Below are 14295 nucleotides of genomic sequence, written 5' to 3' on the forward strand. Positions count from 1 at the left end.
GAACAGGCAGCACACACGTAGGGTTGTTCGCTTTCGGGTAAAACCCGATTTTACCCAATTTTTACACACGAATCATTGCATGAGAATCAGGTTCAATCCGATTTCTCCCAGATTGGACCTTTCCAAAGTAGCGATCTGAACAATTGCGGGCTGACGGTCCGCCATTCTCAATCTATACTTGCTGGAAGCAAGCCCCACAATCACAGATTTCGAGCTCAATGGGTATTGGCACGACTCTACTGTTCGCTATTCCAGGCTGGCAAATTCTGCACCGACATTGTCGTGCCTTGCTAATGAAAGCTGCGATGTCGAGAGAACTTTCTCCAGGCAGACTAACAATCGCACAAGTCTCGAATAGAGACCGACATGTTGCGCATGCAGATGATAATGAATGTAATCAAGGATGGGTAAAAAAATCGATGAACAGTTCTTTGCGAATAAAATGCTCCATGCCCTTTACTGTCATCATTACCGATTCATTTTGAAAGAAACACCAAATTTCTGAGTGTTTGCTAGAAAACCTTTATGTCCTTTCGATTACCAACTTGAAACAAACACCAATTTAAACATGTTAGAGTTAAAAAGCTCGTGACACCTTCTGATGAAACAAACTGAGTGTATTACATAGAATATCTGAAGATTTAACAAGACCCCAATTTTTGTAATGGTTTTACAAAAAAAATCTCAATTTCTCCTCAATTGTTTCAAAAATAGCACCCAATTTTTATCCCACCCCCCCCCTTTTTTAAAATATAAAACCCAAAAACGAACAACCATACCAACACGCTGCCTGAGCATACACCGCTCAGCGAAAGTGGACCTCGAAAACAAAAATGGACTTCCCTGGGTATGTAGGCAACAAAAAACATCTTCAAAAACATCCTTGGAACACAGCACCAACCTTCTAAATGCCCCGTTTAGGCTGTTTTGTCATGTACTGATTAGCCGAAAGTAAGTATAAATGCCCTCATTCCAAATGGCGTGGCAGCCACACAGCCGGCCGCCACGCCAAATGGCCGGCCACGCAGCCGGGTCGGTTTGTCGGCGCTTGCGCGTTTTGCCAACCACCGCCGCATTTCGCGGCCGCCAGTAGGCGCCCCCCCATCGCGCACGTGCGCTTCAAGACGTCACGGTTTTTACATACAGGGAGAGGTCTATTGTTTCACATACTGTGAAGATGCCATACTGTTTTGGGACATCCTCGAAGAACTCGGGACTTAAACTTGACACCATATAGCACGAGGTGTCTTGTCTCACCTGGATACAACATTGTGCCTTTGTTTCGTTAACATGAGAGCATTACTAGGCTCATTAGATTTTTCCGTGGACGCTGTCCGCTATCAGCCATGTTCATGAAGTGTCCACGGAGACATCATCCCCCCAAACGAGAAGCTACGACGGCGGCAGCCAGAAGTGCACTCACCTGAAGCTAAAATCGGGTGCAGCAACAGCAGCATTGTGGAAAGGACAATGATACACAATTTTGGAAAGTGCCGCACCTGCAGTAAAGTTCGTTCTCCTTACCTGGTGGTGGTTGCATGGCACTCAGCAGACACAGACACCAGCTGTGATGCAATGATGTCATTGCACCAAAGTGCCTCTCCAACCTCAACTGATGCTGGCACCAACATTAGGCCCCCAACTACAAAAATTTGCCAAAATAGGCTCTCAAAACTCAATGCAAGGACTAAAATATGTACAGAAACGAACTAAAATGCGTCCCAATTAGAAATGAATACCTAGAAAATAGTGCCTCATTACAAATTTTCATATTACAAATCTCCCGCTGCTCGGTCACCCTCGCCAGCTGTACTTGCCAAACGAAGGATGGCGCTACACGGCCACACACTGTGGCCGCATGGTGCTTTGCAACACTCAAACCATTGCATTCTTCCACTTACTCAGCAACTCCCTGCAGCCGCACACTCTTGCAGCCACATCTTAAGCCACGCAAGCGTAGATATCCTAGTCTTTTCTCTCATTGCCTTGCACAGCTTCTAGAAAACACATGCCCGACAGATACGCTGAACCGATGGTTTTTTTCAAATCCCACTTCTGTGAAATGATCACTAATCTCAAAGATGTGTACGACCTAAGAGTTTCCTGCTCAGACTGGTATGCCTGGAAAAAAGAAAAAAAGTTGCCCCCTCCTTTTCCCCCAAATATTCAGTTTAGTTTTGTCCTTATATTCTAATCACTTGCTGGAAAAAAAAAAAAAAAAAACTTTTGGCAGTTTTGTTTCTCCTCAAGATCCCTATTGGCAAAAGCATTTTGTTTTTCAGATCTGGCTTATCAGCGCATACACCACGATACCAGAAAACACATGGCAATAAACACACACGGAAAAAAAAAAGGACCTCCTACAATAAAATCTACTGAAACAGTTAAAAATTTTCAGTTGAATACCATTCGCTTTACTAAGGAAACAAGTAACAAGTACGCAGGAATTTCGGAATGGACAGACGCTTAGCAGTGTATCTTAGGTTAACAAAAAGGTACAAGCTCTATTGAATGCTTCCTGTAGCTGCATATGCTACAAAAGGAAACAACAGCAGGACTCCCCACACATTTGCTCTCTCTACCTCACACACTTCCCCATCCATCCCGTTATCTAAAATCAGACAAGCAAGGCAGGTGCTTTGTTGAGTTTTTCTAATTTATTTTCCCTTGGTTTTTGTCAAACAAAAGTAAAAACCGACATAAAATGCGCCAAAACGAGGAAAACAATAACACGACGCCTATGGTGCAAGCGCAGCTTGCGAAGGCTGCTCCAGTGAAGGCCAACGCAGGGGAACTACCTTCCCAGAGGAAACACATGCACACACATGCACACACAAAAAGAACTCTCTCACCAATGGCGTCACAGTAAAAATCAAAATGTACAATGTCCTTTTTTTTCTCTTTATACAACGTCGTTTCAAAAAGGCAAAAACACTTTTCACCGCCTGTCCTTCAGAAACCTAAAAAAAAGGGCTTGTCCATCAGTACAGAGTGTATTAGTGGGAGTCTAGAGGAAGTAAGACTATTGCGTATATATATGTACAGACATGGCGGCTAATCCTACCCGGTCAAACGAGCAGGACAAACAGAAAGACTGCGTCCCCGGTGGGGGTGCGCCCGACCCTGCAGCTGGTTGGCAATCCTGTCCATGGCCACAACTATCAACCTTGCCCCCAGCTGTTAACCGTGTGTGAAACAAGCAGACTACACCTCGGGGATGGGGGGCGTGCCGGCCGTGGCAAGTGGCTGCTGGCCAGTAGGCCAGCCTTGACCACTCGGCCACTACTACCCCCCCCCCCCCCCCCCCTTCCCTCGTTGAAATTGCGATCCTCGATGGTCATACGGCACTTACACATTGCCAGCTCTCAACCCGGAAAACGGCCAACCAAAGGACCCCAACAGAAACCGCCTCGTCCAAGATCACAAATCACAAAGAAGTGTTGTCTCCAGACTCGTAACAAGTGCCTCGGCATTTGCCACAAGCACTTAACAGCAGTCTCGTGATAACAAGGATGACAGAAGCACAGAAGTGAATCCTTTGCACATGAGAAGCTGAAACAAACAAAATACAGACAAACGACAGGAAAGGAAAGAACATAGTCAGTATAGCCAGCTAACAATTGGAGACACATGGTGCATACATATGCAGTTGCAGATCCTAGAAAAGACAAGGGAAAAAAAAAAAAAAGACTCCTGCTAGGATGTCTTGCATTGCAGCATGACTAGGTTCCATGTGCCTCAGGCCTGTACTGTCAGCACTGGCAGACTGAACGACACAGCCTTAGTGGCCTGCACCATCTTGCTCCTTCTGCTGTACGACCACTTTTTGTCAAAACTCCTAAGACTGCTTCTTCAATTTATCACAAAACGTGCCATAAAAGCTACAAGCGTGCAAACTTCAGCCCCGCACTACCTGCACATAGCTCCAGAAGTTCTATGTGCTGCTGGAAGCAGAGCTAGCATACTCATTGCTTTCACCCCACTGTTGGTGATGCAAGAAGTCACTACACGACTTAACAAAAAGGCCATCACCAACCACTCTGCAGTTTTTGACGGCTGTATGGCCTGCGTGAAAAGCCCACCAGTGAGCTTGTACACTTTAATGACAGCCGTCTGTCTCCGTGACAGCACTTTTCAATTGAACAAACTAATGAAAACAAAAGACATACTTGTAGAGCAGGAACAATCATCTTTTTTTTTTCTTCTGTGCAACATCGGTTCACCATTTTAAAACCATTTTTACCCTTTTCCCCAAAGAAACATAATTTATACACATTCAAACAACAACACTACCCTTTCCATGCACATTGCCGTGTATATTCATTCACAAGCCTTTACCACATTAAAACAGCAATTCAAATAAAGTGGCACAGAATATTTCATGCAATATTTGCATCCTTGGACAATAGTCACTAAAACAAAACAAACAAAAACAAGAAGCCTTGCAGTGACTGAACCACAAGGGCTGCCTTTTGCCATGCATTTTATCCCCTGACAACAAAAGTGTCCTCTTTAAAAGGTTCTAGGGCATAAAATCTTCACTTCCCTCCCCTACTGTCATGTTTCTAACACAATTAATACCATTAGGAAGCCAATCCACAGAAAAAGGTTCGACCATCTGATGCAGCATTTGCAGGCTGGAAACAACACAAAGGAACGACACAAAGGTTAGGATGGCCGTGGCCTGTCCAGGCTCTGCTCAAGAGGACTGCAGAGAGCCTTTATAAATACCGTGGCCTGCCTACGCATAACAAACATCGGTCCAAACTTCTCCCACACAGCCTCACCCTGGCAGCGCTGCACTGCCCCTCACATCACACGGGACTGTGCACTTGCATTCAATCAATAAACGAAGGTTGCCCTTCACTACAGATCAAATCCCTAAGACAGCCATCCCCTTGCTTGACCTTTCCGAAAAAAGGGGAAGTGATAATAAGGCAGAACTCATTGGATAAAACACCACCGGCCCAATGGGGGCTCCAAAATCCATGGCTCGGTGCCGCAAACATCGAGGCGAGCAGCACTGAGCGTGTGGTTACGAAGGAAAAAAACCGCAGAGATGGACAGCAAGAAAACAGGTGGTGCACGAGTTCTTCCTCCAGAGGCAGGCGGCGTCCCTTGCCAGCGGCTGCGCCCAGGCAGCTAGGACTGGTAGCGCCGCCGGTGGTAGCTGTTGGCCGACGCTCCACCATTGGACGACTGGTCCACAGACTGGTCTCCATCTATCACTTCTATTGCACCATCTGCACATTGCGCCACTGCACGGTCAGCCACCACGCCGCTGCAACCTGACTCGGCTCCAAACTTAAAAAGAGGGCACAGCTAACGAGCAGGTGTAGAGACCTATGCAGATTCCTTCGGGACCTTAGCAAAATCTGGGAACACAAGCGTCCCAGTGCACTTGTCTATTTTCCCTGCAGTACAAAAGAGCCTGGAAAGGAGTGCAAAGAGCAAATTCAGGGAGGGAACCCACTTGGACACCAGTGTCCAGGTTAGGCGCTGCATATCACGCCCCACACTGCCCGTTCCCCTCACTCTGCCCAACCAAATCTTCCTCACCAGTGGCTGAAGATGGCCAGGCCACACGGCAAAGCTTCTGCCATATGCTCGGAATGCGCCTAAGGGTGGTATACCATGGTATGAATTATGAAACCTGCCCCATTTACTCCCCACACCAATGCAACAGGAGTGAGGGGGAGACACCCTTAGCCTTGCAGCACCACGGAAGATTTGATCTATTATCAGGCCAAGAGGCTTCACGTATACTGGCTGGAAAGCTTGACCTTTACGTCCTGGCCTTCTTCAAAAACTAGTGGGCTCCACTGTTTGTAACATACATTCCGATTGCACGAGTACACCACCACAGAACAACTTTCACACCTTGTAAAAACTGTGGAGCTAGGCCCCGGAGCATTTCTGCTTTTTAGAGGCAGACACACACACTGTAAGCAGTTGTGCAGTTTACCTCGATATTGAGTGGCTCCATGCTGGCCATCAGAACAACCACATGTTGCGACTCAGCTCATAAGCAAACTAAATTGCAAAATATTTGCGACTGCAAACCCTTGCTGCTGCACCTGAACGCACCTGCGCAGCAGATTCACTTGTCCACACAGCAACAGTGTTATAGTACGGATTTCTAATGTTTTTATGCTCTGCTGCATGTAGAGGACTTGCTAAGCCTCCTCAATTTTGTGCACTAAATTAGACCCTAAAACTGCTTTCATTTTAGCCTGAATTTCTACCTTTCAATCCAAAAATGGCATTTTCTTTCTACAAAGCAGACATTTCCCCTAAAAAAGTTCTGGATCAACTAATTCAAACACACCAACAGCAGGTTTTTAAAAATTGTGGCAGTGCAGTACAGGGGGGTCATCCGCAGTGGCTGGGACATCACAGACGTCACATCATAGCAGCGTGGATATGCAGAATGTATTTGGGTTCCTCCTGGTTCTGACTAGCTACAAGATGGGTGCCCTGTTCCATTCACCCTTTTTGGTGGAGCCCAACAGCACCTACACCTTTTAGGTATGGAGTATTATAAAAGTTAAGGGAGTGCTCAAATATTGAACAGTGGAGCTCAAATCAAACATTGAATAGCTGCAAATTTACCACAAGTCGCGACAACTTCTCTCATAAGAGAAGTTGCTGCGTATGCTCCGTATAAATTTCCACCTGCTTCATGCCAATGTTACAGTCATGAAAATCCCCCTTCCACGGTACTTGTGTCATCTTAGGATGGTAATGACGACATTTATTCGAATTCTTTTTTGGCTTCAAAGTGCGATGCAGACATCGACAGTCCAGGCTGTCGAGACAAACAGCACAGCAATAGTTTTGACTGCTGGTCTCGTGGTCCGTAAACTTAAAGGGACACTGAAGTGATATGTAAACATTGCGGGATTACTAGCGCAAATTGTTGTCCGGAGTCCCCAGGCCATGTTTCGACCACTCTAGGCGCGTTTACGCGATTTTATTTAGTAGAAAAACTAATTCGAAAACGCTGTCCTCCTCTCTTTACGCTCGCCCATTTTCTGTGGCGTTTTCGTGTGACGTCAGGAGGGGATGAGCTGGCAATTGGCTGCGCCACGGCTGCGCTACTGCACGGCTCCCCGGCCGACAGAGTCAGTCGGCCCAGCGTTTCGTCCGCCGGCCGCCGGCGGGTCGTCGCAATCAAGGAGGTTAAAAAAAAATTGCTTGGTCGCAATTCGTTCGCTTAGTTGAAACGAAGCCAGGACACGTTTGTGAATGGAAGAATGTGCCTTTCTTTACTTGGTTTGTTTGTACACTGTATCTAGCTCCAAGTCAAGGTCGCTTCACACAAGCGCAGCACATGCGACGCTTCGCTGACTGGTACGCCAGTAGGAAAATATAAGGCCTCTTGAAGGCGGGAGAAGAGTCAGCGAAGTCAATATAGGTACTAAGCAAATAAAATCAACTGATATTTTTACCGTACAGCGTAAAACTAGGGCGCGGGAAGCACTTTTTTGCGCTGGGCGAACAAGCACAGCGGTCAGCAGCACGACTACGCATCTGCGAACGCTTTTCCGTCTACGAAATGCAATTGCTAGACGTGAGCTACTGCGGAAACTCGGGCGACGCTTACTGCACGATCGCAGTACAACAAATAGTCACCTAAGCGGCTTGAAATGCCAAAACTAAATAAAAGTGCAAACCGGTTGTACAATATATACCCTATATTAGCAAGGCATTCCCGTCCCGCTCCGTGGCCTAGCAGTCTGGGGCGCTACGAATTTACCCCAAATGTTTTGCGAGTCACGAGTTCGAATCTCCGCGGGTACGTGCTTTTTTTTTTTGTAAGTTAACTTTTTTGTTTTCCGCCGATGTTTTCTATATTGAGTTCACCTTTTTTGGGGCCGCAACGTTCATGGCTACACGAACTAGTTCACAAAACGCGCGCAGGCTGGCACTGGCGCGCTAGCGAGTTCTCGTTGGCGTGCTGTTGCCATAAGCACCGACTGCTTGCAGGCAGTGGGCACAGGCCAGAATGAACAGACCTTTGGCCTGGTGCGAACACGCTTTTTACGATACAGGCGTGAGGGAGGCAAGCTCCAAATATGGGGGAAAAGCGCATGACATTTGGGCGTCTGCGGGTACGCGGAGGGCGTTCATGCACTGCGTAGGTCTCGGCTAGTGAATGCTACGACTACAAGCCGTCCTGGGAGGCTTATCTTGTGCATTTTACAGCCGGCAACATGGCAGAAGCGCGGCACAATGATTACTGAGATATTGAGAATGCCCATCCAACAAAGCCATTGGTTATGTTTTACAGAACCGAAACCGAAACCGAAACTTGTGTGATTGCTAACCTTGGGCATCGTCCAATCACGGCGCCCCTCCTCTCAACGTCACAGCCTTAGTTGGTGCGGCCGCCGCAAACCGCGCATGGTAGTTTTTCTTCTTTCGCACTTTGTAAAATAATTACCGATTTGTCAACCGGATAAACGATGAAAAGTGTGCTAATTTGAGCCAGTCTACGCAGTGCAAGCAAAAACGGGAGCTTGACAAATTCACTTCAGTGTCCCTTTAAGCTCGCGTCTGTACTTACAACTATTTTGCCTAGCCTAGGAGGGCTTCGTACAACTATTTTCTTCCCGAGCGTTTCCCCTCAACCCTAATAAACCTTTTTTATTTTTACAGGGCATAAAAACAAAGCAGCAACTGCAGTCACCTACGTCGACATCCCACAGAGCTAGCGCCCGGAATTTGAGTTCAGACTAGTAGACAGATCCCCTCCAAATTCAAATCGCACTTAACATTCAAACTGTACGTCGACATCCCACAGAGCTAGCGCCCGGAATTTGAGTTCAGACTAGTAGACAGATCCCCTCCAAATTCAAATCGCACTTAACATTCAAACTGTACTTGTACATTCAAGTATTCTCATACCCCTAAAGAAACTGAACATATCGCAACAACATATTTCGTATTCAATGCGACACTTGAAGTCAGTTTTTTTTAAAACATTTATAGTATGTATTTTCCGTTGTAGGAAATGTTACTCAGTTAACAGTACAACTTTTAAAGAAACAAGAATAAGAAAGGAGTACATGTTATCACAGCTGCATAATGGCAATCCTTTAACTGGCAAAAGGGAGGCCCACTGCACAGTAATAGCAGAGTCCTTCAATGCCTTTCTGGTCATGAAAATTCGCCGTCACGCTATGGGAGAGCTTCGTACGCTGCCCAGGAAGGCCGCGCCGCGGCGCTGGTGTTGATCGGAGGGCAGCCGGGGGCATGGTCAGAGCGCGTTTGGCAGGGAACAGACTACGGAGTAAGATAAAACAGACGCTCGCCGCCTTATCAGCAGTGCGCTTTCACTTTAAGTGTCGTGGGCCGCTCAAATGGACTTGTCATTTTGTGAGTGGCGAAAAAATTTGGTGCGAACGGGCATGCTGCTACTGCGTTCCTGCCTGCCGGTTCGGCTACAGAGCAACGGCGGCCGCCCGATGCCCTCCGATCTGCGGTGGCGCCCCTCGCGGTAGCCTTTGTCGCCGTACGAAACTTGGCCGGGAGTTTCATGACCAGAGAAGCATTGAAGGACTCTGGTAATAGATTACTGCAGTCCTCCTGTGCCCTGTAACTATTGTGTTACCAACTCTTGCAGGTAACTAGAAGGAAATGGGGAATCTGGGAGAGGCTAAGTTACTTCCAAGCGACAGCTGCTGTCACCCAGTGCTAGGATAAGTGTATTTCCCATGTTTTTCCTTTTTCTGTCTTTGAGTTAGGTGCTTGAACAACCTTTGAAAGGTGCAAGTGAAAGGAATGCAGCACTGTGTGTTCCAGCCTGTATATGGCTGACATGTACGTCAGTGGTCCGTACGTATGTAGTGATATGTGAGCACGACAAGTAAAAAATTGCCATGCCAGCCCTATCCTTACGAATGCAGTGCGACACCAATTTTAACCACAAACCCTGGCAAGTAAACTGGTTTTGCTCATGTGCTAAATTTGATTAAACAGAATTTCAGTATGACAAAGGGAAGTGCCAATTTTAAAAATTTCAATTGTATTTGAACACACCTAGTAGATGAAGTTTTACCCTCTGCTGTGGCCCAGTAGCAAAGGCGTACCACTAAAAATGACGTCGCGGGTTTGAATCCCAGCTATACAGCTGCCGTTTTTTGTTGGAGATGGAAAATGAGAACACCCAAGTTCCAAGATTTTGGTGAACACTAAAGGGACACGACACTGAAGGCAAAATACAAGTTGCTTTTGATCAATCGATTAGCTCACCGAGAACACGAGTAAACCACTCTTACACATAGCTTTTCCAAAATAAGGCAAGAAATAATGAAAATGTGAAGACAGGTGTCGCCACCACTGGCTATACCACACAACTTGAACCATAATGGCTAAAATTGCGTGACAAATATTTTAACAATACACCTTAACAAGTTTATAGAAACTTAACTGGAAGATCTTGTGGTGTCATGTCTGAACGTCGAAGAACAAAGAGAAAACTAGAAACAATATAATAGGAGCAATATAATGGCGTCTGGGATCGGTTTCGGTGCAACACAAGGTGCAATACTCAGCCAGATAATTGGGTGACCGCTGTACAGTATTGTGTGCAGCCATTTTTATCATGGCCCTCTGCGTGCTTTTGCTGCACTAAAAAATACAAGAATGCTTATTTTGGCTAAAGACAATATTTTCAAGAGTACGCAACGTATGGTGTATGCGTCTTCCCTGGCTGCAGCTGAATGGCACTACTTGTCCTCACGAGAAGTTGCTTCAACTCCAACCTTCACGCGGCCTAAGAAGGGCAACATGCTTTTCTTCAACAAAGTGTCGATACTGATTACAGGCCCCATGAAGAAATATTTTGTTTAGTGGTGCGGAGCAGCAAAGGGCATGGTAGTTTGGGAAAGCCCAACTGATTTGACCGAAATTGACGAAACCGCTTGACACTTGGTAGCACTGTATTCAGTTGCTTCTGTACCGCTATACATCACCGCTGCCTCGCTTGTTTCCGGTTTATCATGACGGAAACAGCGGCTGCAGCAGCCGCTGTTTGCGCCATGGAATATCGCTGCGAGGGAAATGAAGGGAAATTCGTCGTTTGATTAACGCTTTCTCAGCAATTAAGGCATCTTTTGGCACTATATTTATGCTAAAAATGGCTATGGGAAAGTCAGAATTTCGCTATACAACAACTTGCTGGTTGCCTTCAGCGGCCCTTAGGGCCATGCAGACAAAACACAAGTTTGGTTCATTCGAAAGATTGCCTCGTTCAATCATACTGACACCACTTTTGACGTAAACTTTTCTCAAATAAGCTACATAATTTGGAAAAAAGGGAATGGCCATGCAAATCACTACCTCATTGCCAGTACTAGAACATATGATGTCATATGCACAGCCGTGTGATATGCCGAGGCCGACAAAAGCAAACGCAAGTTAGGCAGGGCTTATAAACTTGCAGAAGGAGCTATTTTCGCTTAAGTGTAATGCATATTCCTTTTATAGCAGTAAGAATGGTGGGGTGAAACAATGGAAGCTACGAAAGTACGCACAAACATAGAAGTACCAGTGCATACTGCTGCTGGTACTGCGCGCATTGTGCTTGTCATACTGCACAGCAGTGCGGCTCTTCAGGGTTCCCTCAAACCCCACTGGCCCATTAGCGTAAGCGCCATTGTCTTACATGACCCTATTTGTCGAACATACCCCACATTTCATGAAAGTATTACTACCTACTGCAACAAAAACTAGCCAGGCTCAAATATGGCTAAGAACAAAGCAAAGATGAATAGTGGTGCAGAGCAGTATGCTGTCGCCATCTAGGAGAACTCACGGTAAATAAGGCTCCGCAATACGCTGTGGACTGAAATGCTCACTTGAATTTTGTTTGAAGACCCGTACATGTGATGTTATGGCAAACGTCAGGAAACTTGATTTGGTGGGAGAATCAAAATTTTAACTTAAATTTATTAATTTCTCAGTGAATAAAGCATCGTTTGGTGCTGGATGAGCACTGGGGGCACTATAAAACACCAAATCTTTCGAATCCTTTTAAAGACAGCAGGTGGCCTCAACTAACACTTTGCCCTCCTCTCATGGGCGCATAGCCCAGGTGCAGTTTCAAGGCACAAAATTCCCACTGGATCTGGTGAATGCAGTTCTAGAATTCTTGCTAGTTTAGCACCGTCGCAGTTAGTGTTTGAATTCAAACTAACTTTATATTCTGAACACCTTATTTGGCATCACTTGACAGTGCCAGGAGTGGAAGCACACCAGAACACTTTGGAGCAGCTCAGGGAGCAGGAATACAGTCAAACCTCGTTACAAGAGACACTCAAGGGAGCCAGGAAAACAAGTCTCTCTTGTATGCAATGCTGCCGACATGGCGAACATAGGAAAGCCAACCAAACCGCTTTCATTCAAATGTCTCTTATAACCAAGTGTCTCTTGTAACGAGGTTCTACTGTAATGCCGTAGTGGAGCAGCTTTGGAGCATTAATAAAGGACAGCGGTTTGGAGCAGTCTAATTATATTTTGGACCAGACTTCTGGGGCCAGCTGTCCTTGTCAACTGCAATTTTCAACCCAGACTTACTACAATCACCCTCACCTCCACCCACCCCTACTACCACTGCCAGGATCTTAGCTGCACTGTCATTTCTAAATTACTGGCCCTCACCAGAAATAAGGTAGCGGCCCTTGAAGAGAGTACACAGCACCAGGGGGGTGTTTGGTTTACTTTTTTCGTATCGTTTCAAATTTCTTCTCATGTGTACTCAGGATTGTTATATGCGGGCTCCCACTGTAATACCTACCGTGCAAATTACTGGCCGGCCAATAGGGTTATACCCTACTTGCGCCCGGATAACCGGTCCCAATAATTCAAAGCTTGAGTAAAGGTGGGGTGTAAACCATAAGGGCGGTAGCAAATTTTGACTAAAATGCAGCTTCCCCTCAATGCGGGTAGCACCATGATGCATGCGTCATCACCAGTCGTCACTGCAATGTTCCCCCTGTTCTATCCTAGGCGGCTTATTGGCAAAATCAGAAATAAAGTGAAGTTTCACTGTTCAGTCTCGAACCTTAGCCATCCTATATTTATCATGAGTGTGCTTGCCTTTCCAAGGTCAAATGCCACCTTGTGGAGTCAAAGAGGATGAGAAAACGGGCACGAATGAGAGGCGAGAAACTACAGGTGCGTTGGTGTACAGCAATAGATTTCTTGACTGCCCCACCCCCGACTAGTTTTTTATGTGCGCATAAAAAAGGACAGATGGTTTGGCTGTGCCAACCGCCGAGTATCCTGTGAAAGCCCATTTTCTTGCACCGACAGTTTTTTTTTCTTCTTTTCACCAGCTAGCAGAGGCTTTGTACAGACAGAGGTGAAAACTAGGTTATTAGGGTAGCAGTGCCTTTGCATTAACAAAACAGCTTGATAACCACCGATAAATTTGTTACCTGAATAAACACAACATTATTATGCGGTACACCTTTTTTTACCAAGATTGAAAGGTCGCATTAGATGGTCAATGATATGGGCAATATGCGAGGATATTCTTTTTTTTTTTTCCAGGACACAAGTGCATGCAGCAAGGGCAGGTTCTACGAGCAAAAATACCATATACAAAGTTCACACATGTTGCTAATCATTGCATGCCACAGCACCCCAAAACACTCATTAGTACCGTCATCGATTCTCTAGCAAGCAGATGCTGAACGCAGTGATGGCACTTCGCACAGCACCGCTGCAGCAGGCACGTCGTTCGGAGTCGATCAGCCAGTTCTCACAATCCCCGTTTTATCCTTTGGGCTACCCTTAGCTGCCTCCCTAACGTAGCTGGCATTGATCAATTACTTCACAGCTGTTCACGATTTCTGATGGCACAAATCGTAGTGCAGGGAAGTGTGCGAAGTAGTGATATGGATTTCCAAACTTTTGGCACTTTCTGCGTTACTGGCAACTGCTGCGGAGATGAGCAATATGTTTGTGTTCACAGAGTTGTAACCTACTGATAGACGCCAACTTGTTTCCGCACTTTAGTGTCCCTTTAACAAGCTCCACAAACCTGCCTTACGCCATCACAAATCACATAGGGGCAATAGATACTATAATGACACCTACTGCATTTACATCGTCATTATTCTTCAAGCTTGTCACAGAACTTTCCCACAAAGTATAACGTATTGTGAGTGTCAAGCTCCGAAGCACGGAAATTCATTTATTTCACCTTCCCATTATGCCCAACATCAAAGTCTACTATCACAAAACACTTCATCTACTTCCCCAGCTGCTGATCATCATTGTCGC

General features: G+C 46.0%; 1 protein-coding gene across 4 annotated transcripts in view; it reads right to left on the reverse strand.

The window, feature by feature from the left end:
- Positions 1-2637: 2637 nt before the first annotated feature.
- The window catches only part of Bsk (mitogen-activated protein kinase dJNK), a 57654-nt gene continuing 45996 nt past the window's right edge, over positions 2638-14295 (reverse strand). For 3 of the 4 annotated variants that reach the window (XM_077680047.1, XM_077680034.1, XM_077680040.1), the window contains exon 12: positions 2638-5243. In XM_077680047.1, coding sequence (XP_077536173.1) covers positions 5143-5243 — 101 coding nt within the window. In that variant the 3' untranslated portion in view covers positions 2638-5142. Of the gene's footprint in view, positions 5432-14295 lie in introns of all 4 variants that reach the window. The other variant, XM_077680054.1, reaches the window with a different exon arrangement.

Source organism: Haemaphysalis longicornis, unplaced genomic scaffold (genome assembly GCF_048455015.1).
Source record: "Haemaphysalis longicornis isolate Haplotype H1 unplaced genomic scaffold, Haemaphysalis longicornis Haplotype H1 scaffold_1, whole genome shotgun sequence".
In the NCBI taxonomy this organism is placed as follows: Eukaryota; Metazoa; Arthropoda; class Arachnida; order Ixodida; family Ixodidae; genus Haemaphysalis; species Haemaphysalis longicornis.